At 43.5% G+C, this 21045-nt stretch overlaps 1 protein-coding gene across 1 annotated transcript in view; it reads right to left on the reverse strand.

Moving 5' to 3' along the window:
• Positions 1 to 3556: 3556 nt before the first annotated feature.
• SMC1B (structural maintenance of chromosomes 1B) overlaps positions 3557 to 21045 on the reverse strand; it is a 69809-nt gene continuing 52320 nt past the window's right edge. Inside the window, exons 19-25 of the mRNA XM_060188760.1 lie at positions 20462 to 20560; positions 17063 to 17219; positions 15948 to 16102; positions 14827 to 14978; positions 10120 to 10189; positions 6205 to 6315; positions 3557 to 4082 (exon numbers count right to left, since the gene is read on the reverse strand). Coding sequence (XP_060044743.1) covers positions 3981 to 4082; positions 6205 to 6315; positions 10120 to 10189; positions 14827 to 14978; positions 15948 to 16102; positions 17063 to 17219; positions 20462 to 20560 — 846 coding nt within the window. The 3' untranslated portion in view covers positions 3557 to 3980. The remainder of the gene's footprint in view (positions 4083 to 6204; positions 6316 to 10119; positions 10190 to 14826; positions 14979 to 15947; positions 16103 to 17062; positions 17220 to 20461; positions 20561 to 21045) is intronic.

Consider the following 21045-nt stretch of genomic DNA (forward strand, 5'->3'; position numbering starts at 1 on the left):
TACTAGTAAGAAAGGAGAGAGATGAACCAGACATCATTCTGGTCTATGTGCTGCGGGGAATGGAACTTGGGACCTCATGCTTGAAAGTCCCAATGCCTTATCCACTGCGCCACCTCCCAAACCACTGTAGTGTTTTCTGAACCACTTAATGTAACATGGCTTTTATTTTTGATGGACTTTCACCTTTATTTCTTGTGGATTCTGGTGCTTCAATTCTGTTTCCTGTTTTTTTTCAAGTTACACTTTTTTTTTTAAATAGCTCAGTGGTTTTCAGAAGTGCGCACACAGTGTGTACTATAACAGAACTGACTATACTTTTAAAGGAAAACTATGTAAAAAAATTCTCATTGACAATGAGTCCTGGTACTGAGGGAACAGTACAAGCAGTGACAATGGGCTAAAAAGACGCCATAAAATTCATGCTGAAACAGTGTCTACTTAGGCTCCAACTAGGCTCTTTACGCCTGTCCTTACACTTCGCACCACATGCGCTTATCCCACTGTGTTACGGCCCGACTCTCCCTATTTCTCCTTCTTAAAATAAAAAAGTCGGCTTGGCAGTGGGAGGCCCCAGCACTGCAGTAAGAAAAATAAGAAAGATCACATTAAAGCAAATACAGATCAACTGCACCTTCACTTCTGGGACTTTCGGAGGTGTGGCCATGGGGTAACAGTAGCCACTCTGGAGTCCTCCTAGACAACTGGAAGTCTTAACAAGTGGACACACTGATCTCATCAACTCCAGCTGAGACTCCTGAAGAAACTAGGATGCCAGAGGTAAGTGCTTGTGGCCAGTGAGTGGAAAGGGGGAACAAGGGGGAATCCCAGCTAGGGAGGAAGTGTGCTCGCCTGCTGGGCTCAGTGTACAGTGCAGCAGAGAGCTGTGGCTGAGCTGAGACTCTGTGCTTTTCACCCAGTGATCTCAGGAGAATCAGATGGATCATTCAGACTCACAGACGTGGCAGGGAGCTCACTTCATGGAGAAGTGAGGGTGAAGCAGGCTGTGCTGTGATCCTTGAAGTTCACAGAAATAGAAGCCCACAGGAGTTTGGGTCGGGCATGCCCTATTTGCTCCTCAGGTATCAATACAGCTGAAATTACCCAGCTTGCAATGCTGCCCCTGCCTCACAATATCCTAACCAATAGGAGCCAGAGTACCACCTGCTGGCCTGGAAATGACAGCCACACTAAGTGGCAAACAGGATAAACACAACTCTCCAAGACTGCTGCCAGGGCTTGGCTACAGAACTCCAGGAACAGACAGAACTCGGGGACCTACCAGAAAGACTTGAAGACCTTTATTAGGAGGGAAATCCAATAATCTCAAGATAGACAAATCTATTCAGGACTTGAGTGATTCTGTCAGAGAAGTAGGAAATGTTCAAGAAAATTTTCAAGCAATTACAAGATGTGAAGGACACTTAGCACATTAGATTCAAATGACAAGTTTAGGAAGTAGAGTCAACGAGACAGGAGAAAAAGCCAGAACTAGAAGATACAGTGGACACACTAGAATTCAAAGATGCTGGAGACGAAAGGTTTAGAAAAATGAGGCAACTCTGAAACAGAAGACTCTTTTAGACATGAGAATTATTGGTCTGCCAGAATGAGAAGTCAGGGAAGGGGGCCTGGTGGTAGCACACGTGGTGCAAAGCACAAGGACTGGAGTAAGGATCCCGGTTCAAGCCCCCCAGATCCCCACCTGCAGGGAGTCACTTCACAAGCAGTAAGGCAGGTCCGCAGGTGTCTTATCTTTATCTCCCCCTCTCCATTTCTCTCTGTCCTATCCAACAGCAGCAGCAATAACAATAACTAACAACAATAAACAAGAGCAACAAAATAGAGAAAATGGCCTCCAGGAGCAGTGGATTTGTAGTGCAGGCACTGAGCTCCAATAATAACCTTGGAGGCAAAAAAAAAAAGCAGAAACCACATTGAAAAATGAATTTTCTTTGCATGGACAGTGCTCAGAACACCTATCCAGGAAGGGATAAGAACACCGAAGTTTCTGAATCTGAAAACACCTACACCAGGATATATAATAAAACTCAAAAATCATAAAATATGGCAGAGTGGTAGAGAAAATCACATATAAAGGTAAGGCTATCAGACTTTCACCCAATTTCTCACCACAAACTCTTGAGGCAAGGAGAGACTGGAACAATACAAAGTACTAAAAACATAACCATCAGCTACAAATACTCCATCCTGAAAAATTCTCCTTCAAATATGAGGGAGAAATTAAACTGCAAATCCAGAGAAATCAAAGGAATCTGACTCCACCAGCTCAACCTTGCAAGAGCTATTAAAGAGTCCCTCAAGAAAAATGCAAGTAAACCACCACTTAGCCCTCTACACCAAAATCAACTCAAAATGGACCCATCTGGTTATTAGACAGGAAACTATAGAACACACAGAAGGAAACAGACATGCACACCTGAATATCTAGGATGTGTTTGGAGACTCAGCCCCATAAGGCAAGTGAAACTAAGACATGATTAAATGGGACTACATCAATTTGAAAAGCTTTCTATATATAGAAAAACCCTTCAAGGATACAAAAAGCAACCCAACGACTGGGAGAAGGTATTTTGCACATTGCAAATCTGACACGAGATTGATAATCAAACATCTATAAAGAAATCATACAGTTCAACAAAATAACCCAATTAAAAAGGGGAAGATTTAAATGGACTTTTTTTTTTCCTCTAGGGTTATGACTGGGCTTCTGGTGGCCATTTTTTTCCATTTTATTGGATAGGACAGAGAGAAACAGGGGAGAAAAAGATAGATTAAGACACACCTGCAGATCTGTTTAGCTGCTTATGAAGCATCCCCTCTGTAGGCGGGGAGCCGGGGGCTTGAACCTTTGTCCTTGCACTTAGCATTATTATGTGTGTTAACTGGCTGTGTCACTGCCTGACCCCCAAGCTTTCTAATGAGAATATATAATAGATGGTTCACAGACCATGAAAGAAAATACTCTACTCACTTATTAGAGAAATACAAAATAAAATCACAATGAGATACCACCTCGCACCCCTGAGAATGGCCTACATCAACCAAACAGGAAACGACCGTGTTGGGGAAGATGTGGAACTCGGCTACACTGTTGGAAGTGCAAACTGGTGCAGCCTCCGTGGAAAAAGGTATGGGGGGCTTCTAAGACATGAAAACGGAAACACCTTATGATTCTGCAATATCACGCACACATACAAAGGACAGGAAAACTCTTAAATTCAAAAGGACACATGCACCCCTATGTAACTGTTTTATTCACAATTACCAAGTAACCTAAATGACCAACAACAGATGACTGGGTAAAGAAGTTATAGGACATGTGCTCAATGGAGCACTATTCTGCAATTAAAAGATGGCATTTTGTCCTTTCCAACAACATGGATGGGTGCAACTGGAGGTAACTGTGCTTAGCGCGTAATGAAGTGAAAGACAATTACTGGATGGCTCTGCCCATGTGGAATGTAAGTCAGGAACCATTATTAAATCACTAACAAAAGTAACACATTTTTGTATCTCAGACAGGAGACCTTTGAAATAAGTCTTATTGATATTTTCATTATCTTTATTGCTAACAGTTCAAATTCAGGTTCAACACTGTAAAACTAACTTTAATTAGGAACCAAGGGCTTCTCATAAAGATTAGCCAAACACATAAGAGCAGAGTAATACTGATAGAGAATTGAGGTTTTTCTAAATGGAACTGAAAACTATGGCACAAAATTGTGACTTTCGTTCTTTTTTTTTTTTTTTTTCTTTTTTACTCATTTCAAAGCTGCCTTTCACAGAAAACTGGTATCTTTGGCTATAACAACTAAGCTTTTTCTTAAATGGCATCCAGGCTGTCCTATTTTCCCCAGAGGCTTGTCATTAAACAGTTGCTTGGAACTGAGAGAACCCAGTGGTGGTGACCCGACCCTGGGCCTGTCCTCTTGGCCGGCAGCTATGTAGGCCAATCAGTCCTAATGGGACTTTCTGTGTCTCTTGTTGCTCTCTTGGTCTTCAGTGTCTGGATACTGAGAAAGGTCCAAGGTCAGAACACGGCTGAACATACAGTCGTCTTGCTAAAGTGGAGAGAAGATGGTTAATGCTCCTGCTCAGGAAACATGTTAAACATGCACTAAATAAGCACCATCAGGGCTCTGAATTTGCATTTTAAAAGGAACCTCACAAAATATGCCTCTGGTTTAATGAAAGGCAGTTTTGATGCAGGACATGCTCTAGAAACGGGGTACAGGCTTTCTTCTCTGGTAAAGGGCATTTCTACTTCAGTGCGAGATGCTTCTTCACTCAGGCCCTACCACGGCCTACATGTTGCACCTGGCTGACATTCTCAGTTTCTGTCCGCACCTTCGCTGGCTCCTCCCCTATACTTGGCTCCCTCACTCAAAAGTCCCCATTTCCTTTTTCTTAGTTTAGTGTAAGGTCAGCATCAACCCAGGGGTTTCCCCATCACTGGGTGCTCTGTTCTGTGTCTCCCGTTAATCTGTCTTGTCCGGTTTACAGGAACTTAGAACCTAAGTTAGGCAGAGGAATGCGACTTTTTTTCCCCCTTCCCTACACTCTGGAGAATTTTCATTTTTCTCTTGAAGCATTATTTCTAGTGACCTTCTAGCATAACTTGCATAGAAAGGGAAATTGATTTTAAGCTAAATTTAAAGGAAAATTAAGGAAGTAAAAAAAACCTTTCACTATCCGAAATGGAACTAGTTGCCCTGCTCCACTAGCTGAGAGGCGGCTGTGGATGTGCAGATACAGAGCCCGGGCTTCTCGGATACGCGACCCACTGCTGCCAGGCTGCATCTCCAGACAAACACACAGACACCTCAGCACCAAAACTTCTCAGGGTACCACAGAACCTCCTCTATGGTGCTGGGGCTTGACCCTGAGCTCTCTCTCTAGCCGTCAGGCAAGTGTTTTGAATGGCTTCAGAGAAGTGTGCTTAAATTCTAAAAGCTGGGGGTCCAGAGGTAGCACAGCGGGTTAAGCGCACATGGTGCGAAGCACAAGGACCGGCCTAAGGATCCCAGTTTGATCCCCCTGCTCCCCACCTGCAGGGGGGTCGCTTCACAGGTAGTGAAGCAGGTCTGCAGGTGTCCGTCTTTCTCTCCCCCTCTGTCCTCCTCTCTCCATTTCTCTCTGTCCTACCCAACAATAATGACATCAATAACAACAATAAAAATAATAACCACAACAATAAAAAATAAGGGCAACAAAAGGGGAAAAAGCAGCCTCTAGGAGCAGTGGATTCTTGATGTAGGCACCGAGCCCCAGCAATAACCCTGGATGGCAAAAAAAAAAAAAAAAAAAAAAATTCTAAAAACTATTACAGAAGTTGAAACTTCTGGCCAATTTTTTTTGTTGTTGTTATTTTTGGAAGGTAATGGGTTCCTTGGTACTAACACAGTGGATTTATTTTTTGCTCCTAATACTCAAACATTAAGATATACTAGATGCAATATTAACATTTTATTATAAAACAATGTACTATTATTTTTACAAATAAACTATCATACTGGTTTTCAATTTTCTTTTTGGCGCACAGTCTTAATCCAACTGTTTCTGGGTTGACTTTTTCATTTTGCTTATTTCAGACAGCAAAAAACAGAGACTAGGGCCTGGTAGTGGCGCACTCAGTAGAGTACACATGTTACTCTGTTCAAAGATCTGGGTTTAAGCCACCAGCCCCACTTGCAGGAGGAAAGCTTCATAGCAGGGGAGTACTGCTGTGGATGCCTCCCCTCTCCGTATTTCTCCCTCCTCTCTGTCTTCCATTATCAAAAAAGGGAAGAAGGCAAACAAAAAAAGATGAGCAGAAGCAGTAGTGTCACTGTGCAGGCACTGCTCTCCAGTGAGAACTCTGCAGGTAAAAAGAGGGAAAGAAAAACAGGCAGAGACGCCACAGCACTGCTCCGCCACCTGTGGAATTTCCCCCGACGCCGTGGTGCTCCCATGCGGGGCCAGAGCCTGAGCCCTGGGGCTTTGTGTATGGCAAGGCATGTGCCCGACCAGGGAGCTACTTTCCGCTCCCTGACTTGCTTTTCCATTTAAGATATAAAATCTCTGTATGTTGTCGTAAGGAAAATACTTGAGTAAGTCATTAAAGCTGTATTTATCTGCTGCAGAAACCACCTGGAGTTGGTTTCTGCAATAGGAATCGTGCTCTCCCCTTCTACTCAGCTTTACCTCAGGGTAGATGCCTATCAGCGCATCAGCTCTGGAATAGAACTCCTCTTTTAGAGAGATGATTATCATCTGACAGTGCTGTCGAGTCTGCTCTTTCACATAGCTTGATACCTGGGAGGAAATAAAAAGCACATGTATCTGTAAGAAAAGGTCTTGGTTCTGGGGACAGACCCTGCTTGTCTCTGAGTCTGTCCACTTCATATGCAGGGCACTTCCTTCCTTATTTGGCAAGGCAACAAACCCACTACAGTCGAGAGGTTTATAGCTCATTCAGAAGTAAGAGCTATTAAAAAAAAAAAGAAATCCCATTAAATGTCTGACCCGACAATTTAATAAGAATAGTTTTAAGGAGGCAGGGTCAAGATGAACCAGCAGAACAGGCCTGACTATCCCTTTTCTCAGGATCAGTAGCAAAGAACAACACCATATGAGAAAAGACAGATAGGCTTTCTCTTTTAAGAAACTATTTCTATTTTAAGCTCAACACTCAGGATGCAAGACACAAAAATGCCACCTCCCAAGAAGATAAAGGCCTGGTGTGCAACGACAAGCCTGAAGCAAAAACGATTTTAGAAGGCTCGAGGCTCAGGTCTGGCGACTATGGAAGAGGATGTGTCAAGTCCCTGGTTCCCCAACCCTACTCTTACAATTCAGCTAAAATGCAAAACAGAAAAAGAAAAAAAGAGGGAGAGGGTGAGCTGCACAGCAGTTCTCTCTCACCACCCACAGAAGACTGCCAGGCCTGATGGGCACTGCCGTATCAGAAGTCAGTTTCCAGAGCACCTGAGCTGGGGGACGTTCAGTGAGGCTCCCTCCACAGCCAGCTCAGCCTGCCAGCCGGTGCTCCTTATTTATGCCTACAACTATAAAACCAGGAAAGAGAATTTTGAAGCCCTGAGTGGGAGTGAGTAAACCATGACTCAGCTCTCCCCAGCCACCCACTGAAGCTGGTGAGAGCTCTCGTGAACACACTGTACTGGAATTCAGTTCCCATAGAAACATGCTAGGGCTGTGTTCGCAGGCTGCTACAGTCTGCGCTGCCAGGCCCAAAGCCTGCACAGAACTATTACTGCCGTGCCCTGACTCAAGCAGACCCCTGGACCCAGGCCCCCTCAAGGCATGAGATCAAATGGGAACACAAGTAAGCACCCACACTGTTAGGAAGAAAACACCAGCTACAACAGGACTATGTTAACCTAAAGGGCACTTAGGCCCAAGGATGCTCACTGTAAGGAGTTCAATGAGAGAAAACACCTGCAACATCAGAGACAGCGTAAGGGAATCTACTGCAAAGCAGACAGAATACAGTAGCTGAGCTTAGGAAGGACAGAAAGAAGGAAAACACAGCAGAGGCCCCGAGCAGAAAGAAGCCAAAGACAGAAGTGGTGAGCTGGAGGACGGGGCAGAAGAAACCCAAGAGAACCCAGAAGAAACAGAGAAAACTGAAGAAAAGACAGGGAGTTACAGGACAGTATCAAGAGCAACATTTGTAACGCAGGTGCCAGAAAGAACAGAGAGAAAGGGGCAACATTCTTATTGTAATAAATATTATCTGAGAATTTCTCTAATCTCAGGACATAAACCCTAACAGCTCCAAGAAAAATGAATCCAAACCCAAACTCACCTAGGCACGCACTAACTAAATTGACAAAAGACGAGACACAATTTTAAAATAAGCAAAGAATCACTTTTTTTTTTTTTTTTTTGCTTCCAGGGTTATTGCTGGGGTTCGGTGCCTGCATCATGAATCCACTGCTCCTAGAGGCTATTTTTTCCTTTTGTTGCCCTTGTTGTTTTATCACTGTTGTGGTTATTATTATTGTTGTTATTAATGTCATTGTTGGATAGGACAGAGAGAAAGGGAAGACAGGGGGGAGAAAAAGACAGACACCTGCAGACCTGCTTAACCACTTGTGAAGTGACTCCCCTGCAGGTGGGGAGCCGGGGGCTTGAACCAGGATCCTTATGCCTACTACCAGTCCATTGTTCCTGGAGGCCATTTTTCCCATTTTTTTGCCCTTGTTGTTACCCTTGTTATTGTTATCATTATTGTTGTCATTGCTGTTGTTGTTGCTGGATAGGACAGAGAAATTGAGAGAGGAAGAGAGACAGAGAGGGACAGAGAAAGACACCTGCAGACCTGCTTCACTGGGGGCTCGAACAAGGATCCTTACGCAGGTCCTTGAGCTTTGAGCAATGTGCACTTAACGACTGCCAGACCCCCTATCTCTGTCTCTTTCAAAGAAAATAAGGAAGGAGGGAAGGGAGGAAGGAGAGGAGGGAGGGGCCGCCAGGAGCAGTGGATTCATCGAGCAGGCACTTATCCCCAGTGATAACCCTGGCGGCAATAAATAAAATACGTAAAATGAGTGAATAGATAAGTAAACACCCCCTGACTCTTTAGACATTTCAGGTGAAATACACAGAGCAAAGTCAGGCGGGCCAATATGAGAGACTCAGGACCTCTTAGGCAACACCTTAAAAGTGAATAAAGACATCTTGGCTGGTTAGGAGACAGCTTAGTTATACAGACTTTCATGGCAAAGGCAGAGTCTTGGCACCACCACAGCCAGAGCTGAGCAGTGCTCTAGTTTTAAAAAAGAAAAAGAAAAGGAGGTGAATATATCTTTTAGGGGCAACCCCACAAGACTAAGGTATAAACCAGAATGCCAATTTACCAATAGTAGGAAACGCACTTGTTAGTCCACTGAGAGCAGCCTCTATATACAGCCATGAATGCAAAGCCCTCTCATTTCTGGGAGCTGGGCTGTGTCTGCGGTCAGAACCTCAAGTTTAATTCTTCTGTCTCCCATAATGGTAGTCCCGGCCCTAGCTCCTTGACACCAGAAAGCCGCAGACGAGAGCCATTTCTCCCTGCGCAGTGACGGACTCTGCTAGTATTGTCATCTGCTCTTTGGTCAGGCTTTCATGGCTGACCAGATTTTTTCCCTATCATTTTATTTTGGGGTTTATGGTTTACAGCACAGTTGTTGAAATACAGGTACAATTTCTTATCTCCTTGTGATAGATGTCTGCATAACACTCTGCTCACCCACCCCCAAGACCAGCATTTCATATCAAAAAATTTCAGTCAAGAATTGTGTACCCTAGGGGGTCAGGCAGCAGCACAGCGGGTTAAGCGGACGTGGAGCAAAGTGGAAGTACTGGCATGAGGATCCTGGTTTGAGCCCCTGGATCCCCACTTACAGGGGAGTCGCTTCACAAGCGGTGAAGCAGGTCTGCAGGTGTCTATCTTTCTCTCCCCCCTCTGTCTTCCCCTCCTCTCTCCATTTCTCTCTGTCCTATCCAACAATGACGACATCAGTAACAACAATAATAACTACAACAACAATGAAAAAAAAGGGCAACAAAAGGGAAAATAAATATATATACAAAAAAGAAAGAAATGTGTGCCCTGAGAGTGTGTCTCTTGTGGGTGACTTCATGTCCTGGTTTTTAAGACTGACTTTACTGAACTCAAGAATTAAACTTTTTTTAGTTTAACTCATTGTCTCAGATGTTGAAGACAGGATCATGTGCAAGTATAATAACTGGATTGTAATAGATGGACTGAGGGAGCAAGATTTTGAATTTTTAATTTCTTTGGAATTTTATGTAGTGACATTATTTTTGAACCTTTCTGAGAAAAAAAAATTAGTTCTGTTTGTCCCTAGTCCTGTTACTAGGAACTCCCTAGATTCCCAAGTCCTAGTATAGATACTTTAATAACTCAGGAGGGTCTCTTAAGCAACAATCAGAAACTACTACACTGAACCATTTTGTTTTTAGACAGTTAGATTTTATTTATACTCAGCAATTATCAAACTCTTTTTCAGGGTTAACTGCCTTCTGGTTGCAGTGCGATCCCTGAATTACAGACATTCTATAGGAAATTAAAAGCAGAAAGGAACTTACTTTGCCAATGTTAGTGTTGTCCAGGGCTGCATCCACTTCATCTAAAACAAAGAATGGAGCAGGCCGGAAACTAGAAAAACAAACAGTCAAGTAAATTGTAATTTTCTTTGTTTTTACAAGAGTTTTGGAAAAGAACAGTAATACCATTAGGACACATGCTTTTGTCTGAGTCACCAAGTGGTTATTATGCAGCTAAACCAAAGTCCCATTCTCAGTCCACATCCCACGTGACTTCCATAAGAGGCATTTGGGACTGTCCTCCCAACCTGTTCCCAATGTTTGGAATACAAAGGACAATCCAGTCTACACTCCTCTCGCCTAACTCACTGCTTTTTCTTACTCTCCTCTGCCAGAGCAACTTATTCTTATTGTTTTATTAGGGAAATAAAGATTATAAGACAGTTGTCATAAAGGTAAAATTTCTTATATTTCTGTGACAGGTGTCTGCATACCACTCCCTCCTCCATTTATGTATTTATTTATTTATTTATTTACTTTTTACCAGAGCACTGCTCTGCTCTGGTTTATGGGGTGGGGGGGGAGAAGGACTGAACCTGGGACCTTGGAGCCTCAGGCAAGAGGGTCTCTTTGCATAGCTTTTCTGCTCTCTACCCCCACCCTCCTCCTTTCTAATTTAACTCCAAGGTGCCCCCTCAGGGCTCAGTGCCTAGGCGTGTTCCTCCAGTTCACTAGCTCTATCTTAGCCGACTGGGCTTCAGCGAATGACCTCTCCCTATTATAGGATCCCAAACAGCCAGGCTCTTTTCACAGTGCTAGATGGAATAAAGACTCGTCACCCGACCTGTGCTGGATTAGCACAGTCAACGGCCAAGCCTTTCCCGCTACGAAACAAGTTCTCAAGATCTTCCCGAACAGTCATCACCGCCCAGCTATCATCCACATTGGTCTCCAGCTCCCACTGATTCTGTGCTCGGAGAAACTAAGATGGAACTTTCAGAAAGCAAACTGGCGTCTGTTCAGTGATCTTACCAACAAATCTATTCCTGCAATTCCAATTAACTCTATCCCCTCTGAAGATTCCTACAGGCGCTTCCGCCAAGTCATCTTCAAAGCAGCTTCCCAAGCCATTCCTCGTGGGAGACGTGCTAACTATACGCCTTGTCTTGATGCTGAATACGAGCAACTACTAAAGCAGTATGATGAGTCGGGTGACCCAGATGTGGTCGACCATCTCATTGCCTCCCTGGATGCAGCACGCCAAGCCCGCTGGCAACAACTCACGGAAAGTCTGAACTTCACCCACTCAAGTAGGAAGGCCTGGAAGCTTCTTCACAGACTGGGTGCCGGTAGCCAACCCCCTCCTGTCTCCCATCCTCCTGTATCTCCAAACTCAGTGGCCAGTCACCTAACTCAAGTTGGACGTGCTAAGATCGACCCAGTCTGGAAAAGAGAAATTTCCCATGAGTGGTCATCCCACTTCTGGTTATCTTGTCCATTTCCAAAACTCTCTCCCTTTACACTGTCTGAACTGGAAGACGCTTTGAAGAGGGTTAAACCGGGAACAGCTGCTGGCTATGATAACATCACCCCAGAACTCATTCTTAACCTGGGTCCTGCAGCAAAGAAGTGGCTCGCTTCATTCCTGTCCCACATCTTGGAATCTGAGTCTATGCCCAAAGTTTGGCGTCGTGCGAAGATTATAGCGGTTTTGAAACCAAAGAAAGACCCAACACTGGCTGCCAGCTATAGACCAATTTCTCTCCTCTCCGTGTGTTACAAACTCCTTGAGAGGCTGCTTCTGTCACGTATTTCTCATCTTACAGAGAAATTCCTGTCACCCGCCCAAGCTGGTTTCTGCCCAGGAAGATCTACCTGCGAACAAGCCCTGGCCCTCTCAACTTACATTGAAAATGGATTCCAGAAGAATTTAAAGACGGGTGCTGTCTTTGTTGATCTCACAGCAGCCTATGACACGGTCTGGCACCGTGGTCTCCTAGTCAAGATCTCAAGATGCCTGCCTCCATGGGTGGCCAACAGTATATCGTTTCTTCTCCAAAACACAAGATTCCGGGTGCATCTGGGTGACAAGTCTAGCAGATGGAGACTTGTCTCAAGTGGCCTCCCCCAGGGCTCTGTTCTGGCTCCTATGCTATTTAATATTTACATCAATGACCTCCCAAAAACTTCTTCAAGGAAGTTCATCTACGCTGATGACATCTGCTGTGCAACTCAGGCATCCAAGTTCGACATCCTCGAGGAAACACGAAAGACATGTCTCTGATATCTGATTACTGTAAAAAATGGCGACTAATCCCTAGTACTGCAAAAACGGTATCATCTGTTTTCTATCTACACCATGCCTCGGCCTCTCGTGAGCTTAATGTGCAGCTTGGCGATACGAGAATCCGGCATGAAGCCCAGCCAGTCTATCTTGGCGTTACTCTCAATCGCACTCTGTCATTTCACAAACATCTCATAAAAACTGCAGCAAAGGTGGGCGCGAGGAATAACATCATTGCAAGACTGGCCAGCTCCTCATGGGGCGCGAGCGTTTCCACACTACGATCATCATCTCTGGCATTATGCTATTCCACTGCAGAATACTGTGCCCCAGTATAGTTCTGTAGCCCCCATGTCCACTTGGTCATTCCAAACTATATTCCTCCATGAGGATAATTTCTGGAACCATCCGTTCCACCCCGGTTCCATGGCTGCCAGTTCTTAGCAACATCGCCCTGCCAGATATTCGTCGGGATGCAGCATCATCTAAGTTCATTTCCCACGTCTACACTCGACCGGACCTGCCAATATATGCGGATATCTTCGCCCACCCTGTCCAACGCTTGACGTCTCGTCACCCAATCTGGTCCCCTATGCCTACACTGAACTTCTCTGTTCCAGACTCTTGGAAACAGAGCTGGCAGTCAGCTGAGGTAAAGAACAAACACCTCATCACAGACCCCTGCAAGCGTCAACCCGGCTTTGACCTAGCACGTTATGATTGGGCCCTTCTCAATCGCTATCAAACAGGCCATGGCCGGTGTGCCACTATGTTCCATCGCTGGGGAGCCAGAGACGACCCGAACTGCCCCTGCGGCTACAGACAGACTATGACCCACATAGTCAACGACCGCTACCTCTCCAGATTCAAAGGAGGTCTTGAAACTTTAAATCAGGCTCAACCTGATGCTGTCGACTGGCTACGGAAGAAGGGCAAACGCTAGAAGAAGACTAGCTCCCTTGGTGATTCCATGAGATGGCCAGGTTTTCAGCTATAACCCAGTACTGATGGTGTCTGCATTTCTACTGATAGTTATGGCCTTTGTCCTGTACTCTTCCTCCCATGACCAGCAGCTTCCTCAGTTTCACATAGGTGAAATCTCCATCCCTGCTTTCACCCCACCCCCAACAGCATTTGTTATTTTCTCAATGTCTCTACATTGAGAATAGGTTTAATAATATATTTATTATCTGCCTTCTTCAGTGGAGATTAAGTATCTTTGCAGAAGGTATTATAGTTTTGTTCACTGCTGTCTTTTTAATGCCTATACCACAAGCCAGTATACAGTGGGTAACTGTTAAATATTTCCTGAAAAAACAATGTGTATGACATCTTATCACTGTCTCCATCAGCCAAGACTGAGCCAGCTCAAGCGTGTGTTTAGACCTGCTTCCTGCCTCACTTCGTGCTACTGACTGTTCCCTCTAGCAGCCTTTTCTTTTTCTTCCTTGCAACAATAAAAAGCCTTTGATAATGTTCTGAGCATGAAAATAGAGGAAGCATCATGTATGTCTTTGTCTAATGTTTTGAATGCTGAAAGTTATTAAATGCCTTCATTTTAGCTGAGTTTTTCTTGATTTATTTTACAGTGTCATCATCCTTAGTAGAAGTGAGGAAGTTAACCCCCCACCAATTGCTAAATCTTTGCTAATTAGCAGAGTCTGAACACTGACTAGATAAATCTACACAAGTTGGGTGTTTTTGTTATGTTTGGGGGCTTATTATTTATTTTTAAATTATAATCTTAGGGGCCAAGTAGTGGCACACCTAGTTAAGTGCAGGTTACCATGTACAAGGACCCGGCTTCAAGCTCCTGGTTTCACAAGTGGTGAATCAGTGCTTCAGATGTCTCTCTGCATCTCTATTCCCCTTCTTAATTTCTGTCTGTCCTATCAAATTAAGTTTTAAAAAATTATAATCTTAAAACTAGCCACTTCAGATATTTTTTTTTCTTTCAAAGGGAAATCCTATCTGAGGCAAGATGGTCAACCCCAAGGCCTCAGACTCATGAAGAACATGTTCTCTGCTACTGAGCTAAATCCCCAGTCCCTTATTTTTCTGTTCTATAAAGTTGGAATATTAATGTCACTAATTTCTTATCAAAGACAAACTGAATAAAAATCTGGAAAGATTGAATTCTTAGATTTACTGTGGCCTTAAATCTAACTAGAATTGTTTGGCAGAAGAAAAATAGTTATATATCATATATGCTAAATATTACTCAATAGAAGGGCTTCACTGGTCTTTTGCAGAAAAATGCATTTAGTTGCCATCACTAAGATTTTTTGACAACTACAGTGGTTGCCATTTGGGAGGACAACACAGGATGTTGGTGGTGGGTGTGGTATGGAGCTACAGTCCTATAGGCTAATAACCTTGTACATCACTACTACACCACTAGCTAATATATATGTTGCATTTAGTTTCCACCCTGACAGCAAAGCAGTATCCCACTCTGTCCTTACCTGTGCACAGCAAAGAGGAGAGCCAAAGCTGCCACACACTTTTCTCCCCCAGACAAATTGTCCATAGGCATGAATCGTTTGCCTGGGGCTACACAGTTATAGCTAATTCCCTCCAAGTAAGGCTCTTCTGGGTTCTCAGGGCTAAGAAATGCCTGAAACATATGTTAATTACCCATCAATATCAGAAAAACAACCAGTAATTTTCACTTGGGATTGCAACAAAGCTTAATTGCAAAATTCTCTATTGATGGAAAAATACCATTTCCTTTAAAGTGTGTTATTTAACTATACATTTAGTTGTAGACAAGAGGGTTGTCTGGGTGGTATGGAGGAAAAAAAAAAAATCACAGACATAAGGGATCAGATCTTCCCCCCAGACTGACATTCAAAACCTCAGCATCGTATGTTAGTCTTCGTTCAATTTACTCATTGTTCTAGTCATCAAATACTTATTGAGTACCTGTTATATGTCAGGTACTGTAGACAGATGAATCCTACCCTCAAGGAGTTAATGGATTTATTGTCAGTTGGAATTCTAAATATTGGATCCAGTTATAAAAGAATACAAGAAAAGTAAATACAGTTATAAAAGAATACAAGAAAAGTAAAAGCAGATATTTAAGATAGGTTCTACGTCTTTATTCCACAGTCAAGTCCACAGTGCTATCTATGCACATTGACAGTGGAATGGGGAGAGAGTGGTGCTAGCAGAGACCAGCCTTACAAGGGACATGACTGGGACCAAATCCCAACTTCAGTTCTTCCTCCATTTCCCAATGGTGCCCTGTATAGCCCTACTATAGTGATCAGCAGCAGTTCTGTAAAATCAAAATAGTGGCAGATAACAGAATTCCAGAACTCAGAAACTAAGTAGCTGACCCACTCATTTTTCAGATGAAGCAACAGGACCAGAGAGATTTGGATTTGTATGGGCTGGCAGTGACACAGCAAGTGGAACCTGGAACACAGGGCACGATGATGAACAATCTTCAAGAACTGACTGTTCCCCATAAGTAGGCCACTCAAATAATGTGGTAGTTACTTGTTTTCAACCAAGAGAAAAATACCACCAACAGTACAAAGTTCCTACTCATAGTGAGTGAGGGGTGAGAAATACATACCTGGGCACTGTTGTTTCTGCAGAGCTTCTTGTAGATCGGATCAATTGAGATTGAGACGTGCTCAAAACACTGGCTGAAAAGATCGTATCTCCTTTTTTTCACCTGTTCAAACTCTTGCCTACACATTCTGGCTTCCTTTCTGCTGGCCTCAAAAGCTAAGAGAGAATCAATGTTCTTTACTTTAGAAACTACAAAGGGCTTCTCTTACTTCAATTCTTTTTTTTTTTAGAGGGAAGTTATTATTACATTGTTAATCATTTATGGAGAATGATTTTTTTTATAGATTTTTAAAAAATTTTATTTATTTATTCCCTTTTGTTGCCCTTGTTGTTTTATTGTTGTAGTTATTATTGTTGTTGTCGTCATTGTTGGATAGGACAGAGAGAAATGGAGAGAGGAGGGGAAGACAGAGAGGGGGAGAGAAAGACAGACACCTGCAGACCTGCTTCACCGCCTGTGAAGCGACTCCCCTGCAGGTGAGGAGCCGGGGTTCGAACCGGGATCCTTATGCCGGTCCTTGTGCTTGTGCCACCTGCGCTTAACCCGCTGTGAGAATGTTTTAGCAAAGTTATATACTTACTAGAACAATGTAAAAAGGTATGGATACATTTTCTGTGATCTTATGCTGCAAACACCAGTGAATTTAGTATGAAACAACTGCCTTGACTTACTTAAAATTTAAAGCTTAAACCATCTTATTGAGTTTGACTGTCTTGAGTAAACTCTATGTTCAAAATATCTCAGCTATTATTAACTCCAAGAACCTGGATTTTAAGAATTGATAAGCCCTTTTTTTAGGAGGGCTAGTTTTCATAATATGACAGTGTGTGACAGAACATCTATATGCTTACTATGTTGGCATGAAAAAAATTGCTATCTGTCCTAAAGTGACCAAAATTCCCATTTTTAACTTAAAGCAAGAACACTTTTCAAAAAGGAAGCAGTTACCGAGTCAGTGTTTAAAACTGTACAAAAAAGAAAAAGTAAAAACTAATGTAAGACCACAGAAAATATCTAATAAAAGCTGATGCTATGAAAATCAAAGCCCAGACCCCCCAGGGCCCCCATCCCCTCCAGGACATAAGATCTCATTAACAACTAAAACCCAGTTTCACCATCTGTTGACTCTTGAAACTTGTCTCTAACAGTCTTCAGGTTTTCCAGGGCTCTGAGGTTTGGGGCTGCTGTTTTCAACATGACGTCTTCCTGGGATGCTAGGTGTTGCAGCAGGAGACTAAGGTGGCTCTCGACTTCTTTATCAGATGTTAGAGCCTATTTTTGGCAAAGAAAAGCAATTATCGTGCCTTTTAGAACCCAACTGCTCAGGTAGGACAGGGCACTTGGAACCATCCCTTTCCTCCCTCAAAGTCCTCTCTGAGCCTAACTGCAGTCTACACTGTTTGTAGCCTCTCCCGTTGGTTGTGCTCTCTCACAACCTTAAGTGTTAGAGGTACTGCTCTTGTGGAATATAATTTGCCTTCAGATGTCTTACTCGGGCTAAAAAACAAGAATTCATCATAATCTTCCTTTGCTTGCTCATTAAAAAGATTGATACAGTCTGGGAGGTGGTACAGTAGCTAGAGAGCCCTATTTATTGGCATGTGGTCCTGAGTTTGATCCCCTGTATCACGTGTGCCAGATTAAAGTTCTAGCTTAAGTAAAGTAAATAACAGAAGGAAAAGAGCTTTAAAAATGGACCATCCATCCACTGCATATTAGATACAGAAGTCAGTGATGTCAAGAGCTCACAGGGGCAGCAGGGGAAATAGCTCAACTGGTGGGCCACTGCTCTTGCATGCCGCAGGTTTCTGATTCAGCCTCTGGCAGTGCGTGCACCAGCATGGTGCTGGGAGGAAAGGAGGGGTGGGGGAGAAGGCAGGCTGACTGTGGACCTTATGCAGGTTTGATTCCATGGCTCAGTGGTCTCCTGTCTGGACCAATTTTTTATTCTTTGAGAGAAATGAGAGGGAGAGATGTTCCAACACCAGGCCACCATCCATAGTGCTGTATGTAGTACTCCCATATTGAGCTGGGGCTAGAACCCAGAGCCTCATGTATTTTAAAGTAAGTGCTTTACAGAGTGAGCTATCTCTACTGCGCTCACTAAGCACTTCTTAAAAACATTCTTGGGGGGGGGGGGGCGATGGCACAGCAGGTCAAACGTGCAAGGTACTAAAACAAGGACCCGGGTCAAGCCCCTATTCCCCACCTGCAGCGGAGACACTTCACAAGCAGTGAGGCAGGTCTATAGGTCTCTCTCTCTCTTCTCTCCCTCTCTGTCTATCCCTCCCCTCTCAATTTCTCTGTCCTAGCAAATTATAGAAAAGGGAAAAATGGCCGCCAGGAGCAGCAGATTCATGGTACTGGCACCAAGCCCCAGGGATAACCCTAGAGGCAAATATTATATATATATAATATGCCTCATGCCATATACTAAAATAAATTTCAGGTGAAGTATATAGGCAAAGGAAAATATAAACAGAAAAAATTATTTATTCAGTAAGGACTTTCTAATCACTAGTTTCTGGTGGTGCTGGGGACTGAATCCAGGGCCTCAGGCATGCTAGTCTTTCTGCATAATCACTATGCTATCTCCCCAGTAAGAACTTTCTAAATCTGAAAGCATTAAACAGATTAAAGAAAAGACAAGACTCTCTGACTGCCAAAAGTACCACAAATAAAATTTAAAATTCCACTGGTTTAAACAAAATTAACATTTGAAATGAGAAGATGTAGTAGATGTAACTACTTGGAAACCATTCTTTCCTTCTTTATTTTATATTATTATTATTTTACCAGAGCACTGCTCAGGTCTGGCTGTGGTGCTGGGGATTGAACCTGGGACTTTTGCTGCCTCAGTCATGAAAGTCTTTTTGTATAATCATTATGCTACCTCCGCAGCCTTATTTCATCCTTCCTAACAAAGATCATGTTTGACCATTTTTACTTCATGAGTCTCATGCATGTAGGTGGGGGGAGGCCTGGGGAGGGTGGGTTAGTTTTAAGGTTTGAGTCCATACTTGTAGTAACTGGTCAGGAATAAGCATGTGAATCAATGCAGGCCACTTAGATGAAAAGACAATTGCTGGAGCTGTGTAGGAAAAGTCTGTTTAAGAACAGTATGAAGTCTGAAGTCTGTTTAAGAACAGTATGAAGTCTGTTTAAGAACAGTATGAAGTCTGAAGGCTGTGGTTGTGTGACTGGAAAGCCAAGCACAGTCATTTTGTTTTCATGGGAAGCCTCAGGGCGACGCCAAGTGCACGGCTGGTTACTGGGATGACTGAGAGGCAGAGTGAGGCCTGTGCTCTTCCTCTAGGAAGGTCGTGCGCTTTACTGAGAGCACCACACTGGCATGCTGTCAGGTCAAATTCAGCATCCTGGAAGATGTCACCTATTTTTGTCTATTGTCAGACTTTCAAGATTTTAGTATTTACTGATTTACTGTGCATCTCTAAGAGGGAATGAGAGAGAGAGAGAGAGTGAGAGAGAGGGAGGGAGGGAGAACAGAAGGGAAACTGGTCAACCTCAGAAACGGGCCCCACACGAGCTATTTCCCTGCTCCTACACCAACTTAAAATTTTTTTTTTAAGATTCCATGTATTTATTAATGAGAAATATAGTCACAGAGAGAAAGAATTAGATATCACTCTGGTACATGTGCTGCCAGGGATTGAACTCAGGACTCTGTGCTTTATCCACTGCACTACCTCTCAGACCACAATTTTTTTAAAAAATTAATTCCCCTGTTCAAGCCTCTGGCTTCCCACCTCTGGGAGGGTGGGGTCACTTCACAAGTGCTGAAGCAGGTCTGCAGGTGTCTCTCTGTCTCTCTCCCTATCTCCCCTCCCCTCTCAATTACTCTCTGTCCTATCCAATAAAAAAACATATAAAAAAAATGGCCACAAGAAGCAGTGGATTCTAGTGCCAGCACCGAGCCCTAGTGGTAACCCTGGAGGCAAAGATAAAGATAATAATCATCATCCCCAGTATACATATGAACAGAGACAGAGGCAGAGACCACAGAACTGGAGATTTCCCTGTGTTGTGGTGCTCTGATATGTTACAAGGGTTCAACTCCAGGCCACATGCATGACAAGGGACGCTCCCTACCCAGGGGCCATCTTCTAGCAGCAGAAACATTTCTTCTTTAGCGAGACACCTCATGTACAAATGTTCTGCATAACAGTGAGAAATGCTAATGCAAACATTTACAACTCATCTAAATCACACTATTTCTTTAAAAATTAGTAAATCTACTTGGTTCCTAAAGTTGTTCTCTGGCAGGGGATCAGATAGCACAATGGTTATGCAAAGAGATTCTCCTGTCTGAGGCTCCGAAACCACAGGTTCAATGCTCTGCGCCTACCATAAGCCAGAGCTGAGTAGTGCTCTGGAAAAATAAAAAATAAATAAGTAAAGTTAAAGTTGTCCTCTACTGCTTAGAGATGACTCTGTACTAGCTGGACATTTTAGCACTATGAGTTAGTTGCGCGCACTATACACGTTTCAGTTACCTTCAAGTCTTCCCTTAGAGAGCTGTAGTCTATCTGAATCACTTCTTCTTCTTCATAGATGTCAGTTGCTGCTTGAGTGCTTTCTGTTTCAGTTCCCAGCTGGAAAAAAGATGCCGTTTCCTTATTATCTGAAATGGTGGACTCTACTCATCTGTCTGCCCAAGTCCTCCAGCTGACTGCCACTTCACTTGGATTAAAAGTTAAAATCGGGAGGGGGTACTGAGGGCTCACCCAGTAGAGTGCAGTTTACCACAAACAAGGACATGCCTCCAGCTACCACGCGAGTGCACCAAGACGGGGAGTTTCATAAGTGGAACAGTGCTGTGGTGTCTATCTCTGACCCTTTCTGTAAAAATAAAGAACTTAAACAGTCCACCTGGAGGGGAGAAATCATATCGATACGGAGACCCAGTAGTAACCCTGGTAGGGAAAAAAAAGTTAAAAATTCTCCCACTAGCCTGCAAGAGCAAGGTCAAAAGGTCACCTAATCTCAGAGATCTGGCCCTCAGAGATCTGCTGCCCCCTTTCCATTCACTCTGTTCAGTGTCCAATCTACTCACATCACAGTGACATCCTTGAACTCA

Source organism: Erinaceus europaeus, chromosome 4 (genome assembly GCF_950295315.1).
Source record: "Erinaceus europaeus chromosome 4, mEriEur2.1, whole genome shotgun sequence".
Lineage (NCBI taxonomy): Eukaryota > Metazoa > Chordata > Mammalia > Eulipotyphla > Erinaceidae > Erinaceus > Erinaceus europaeus.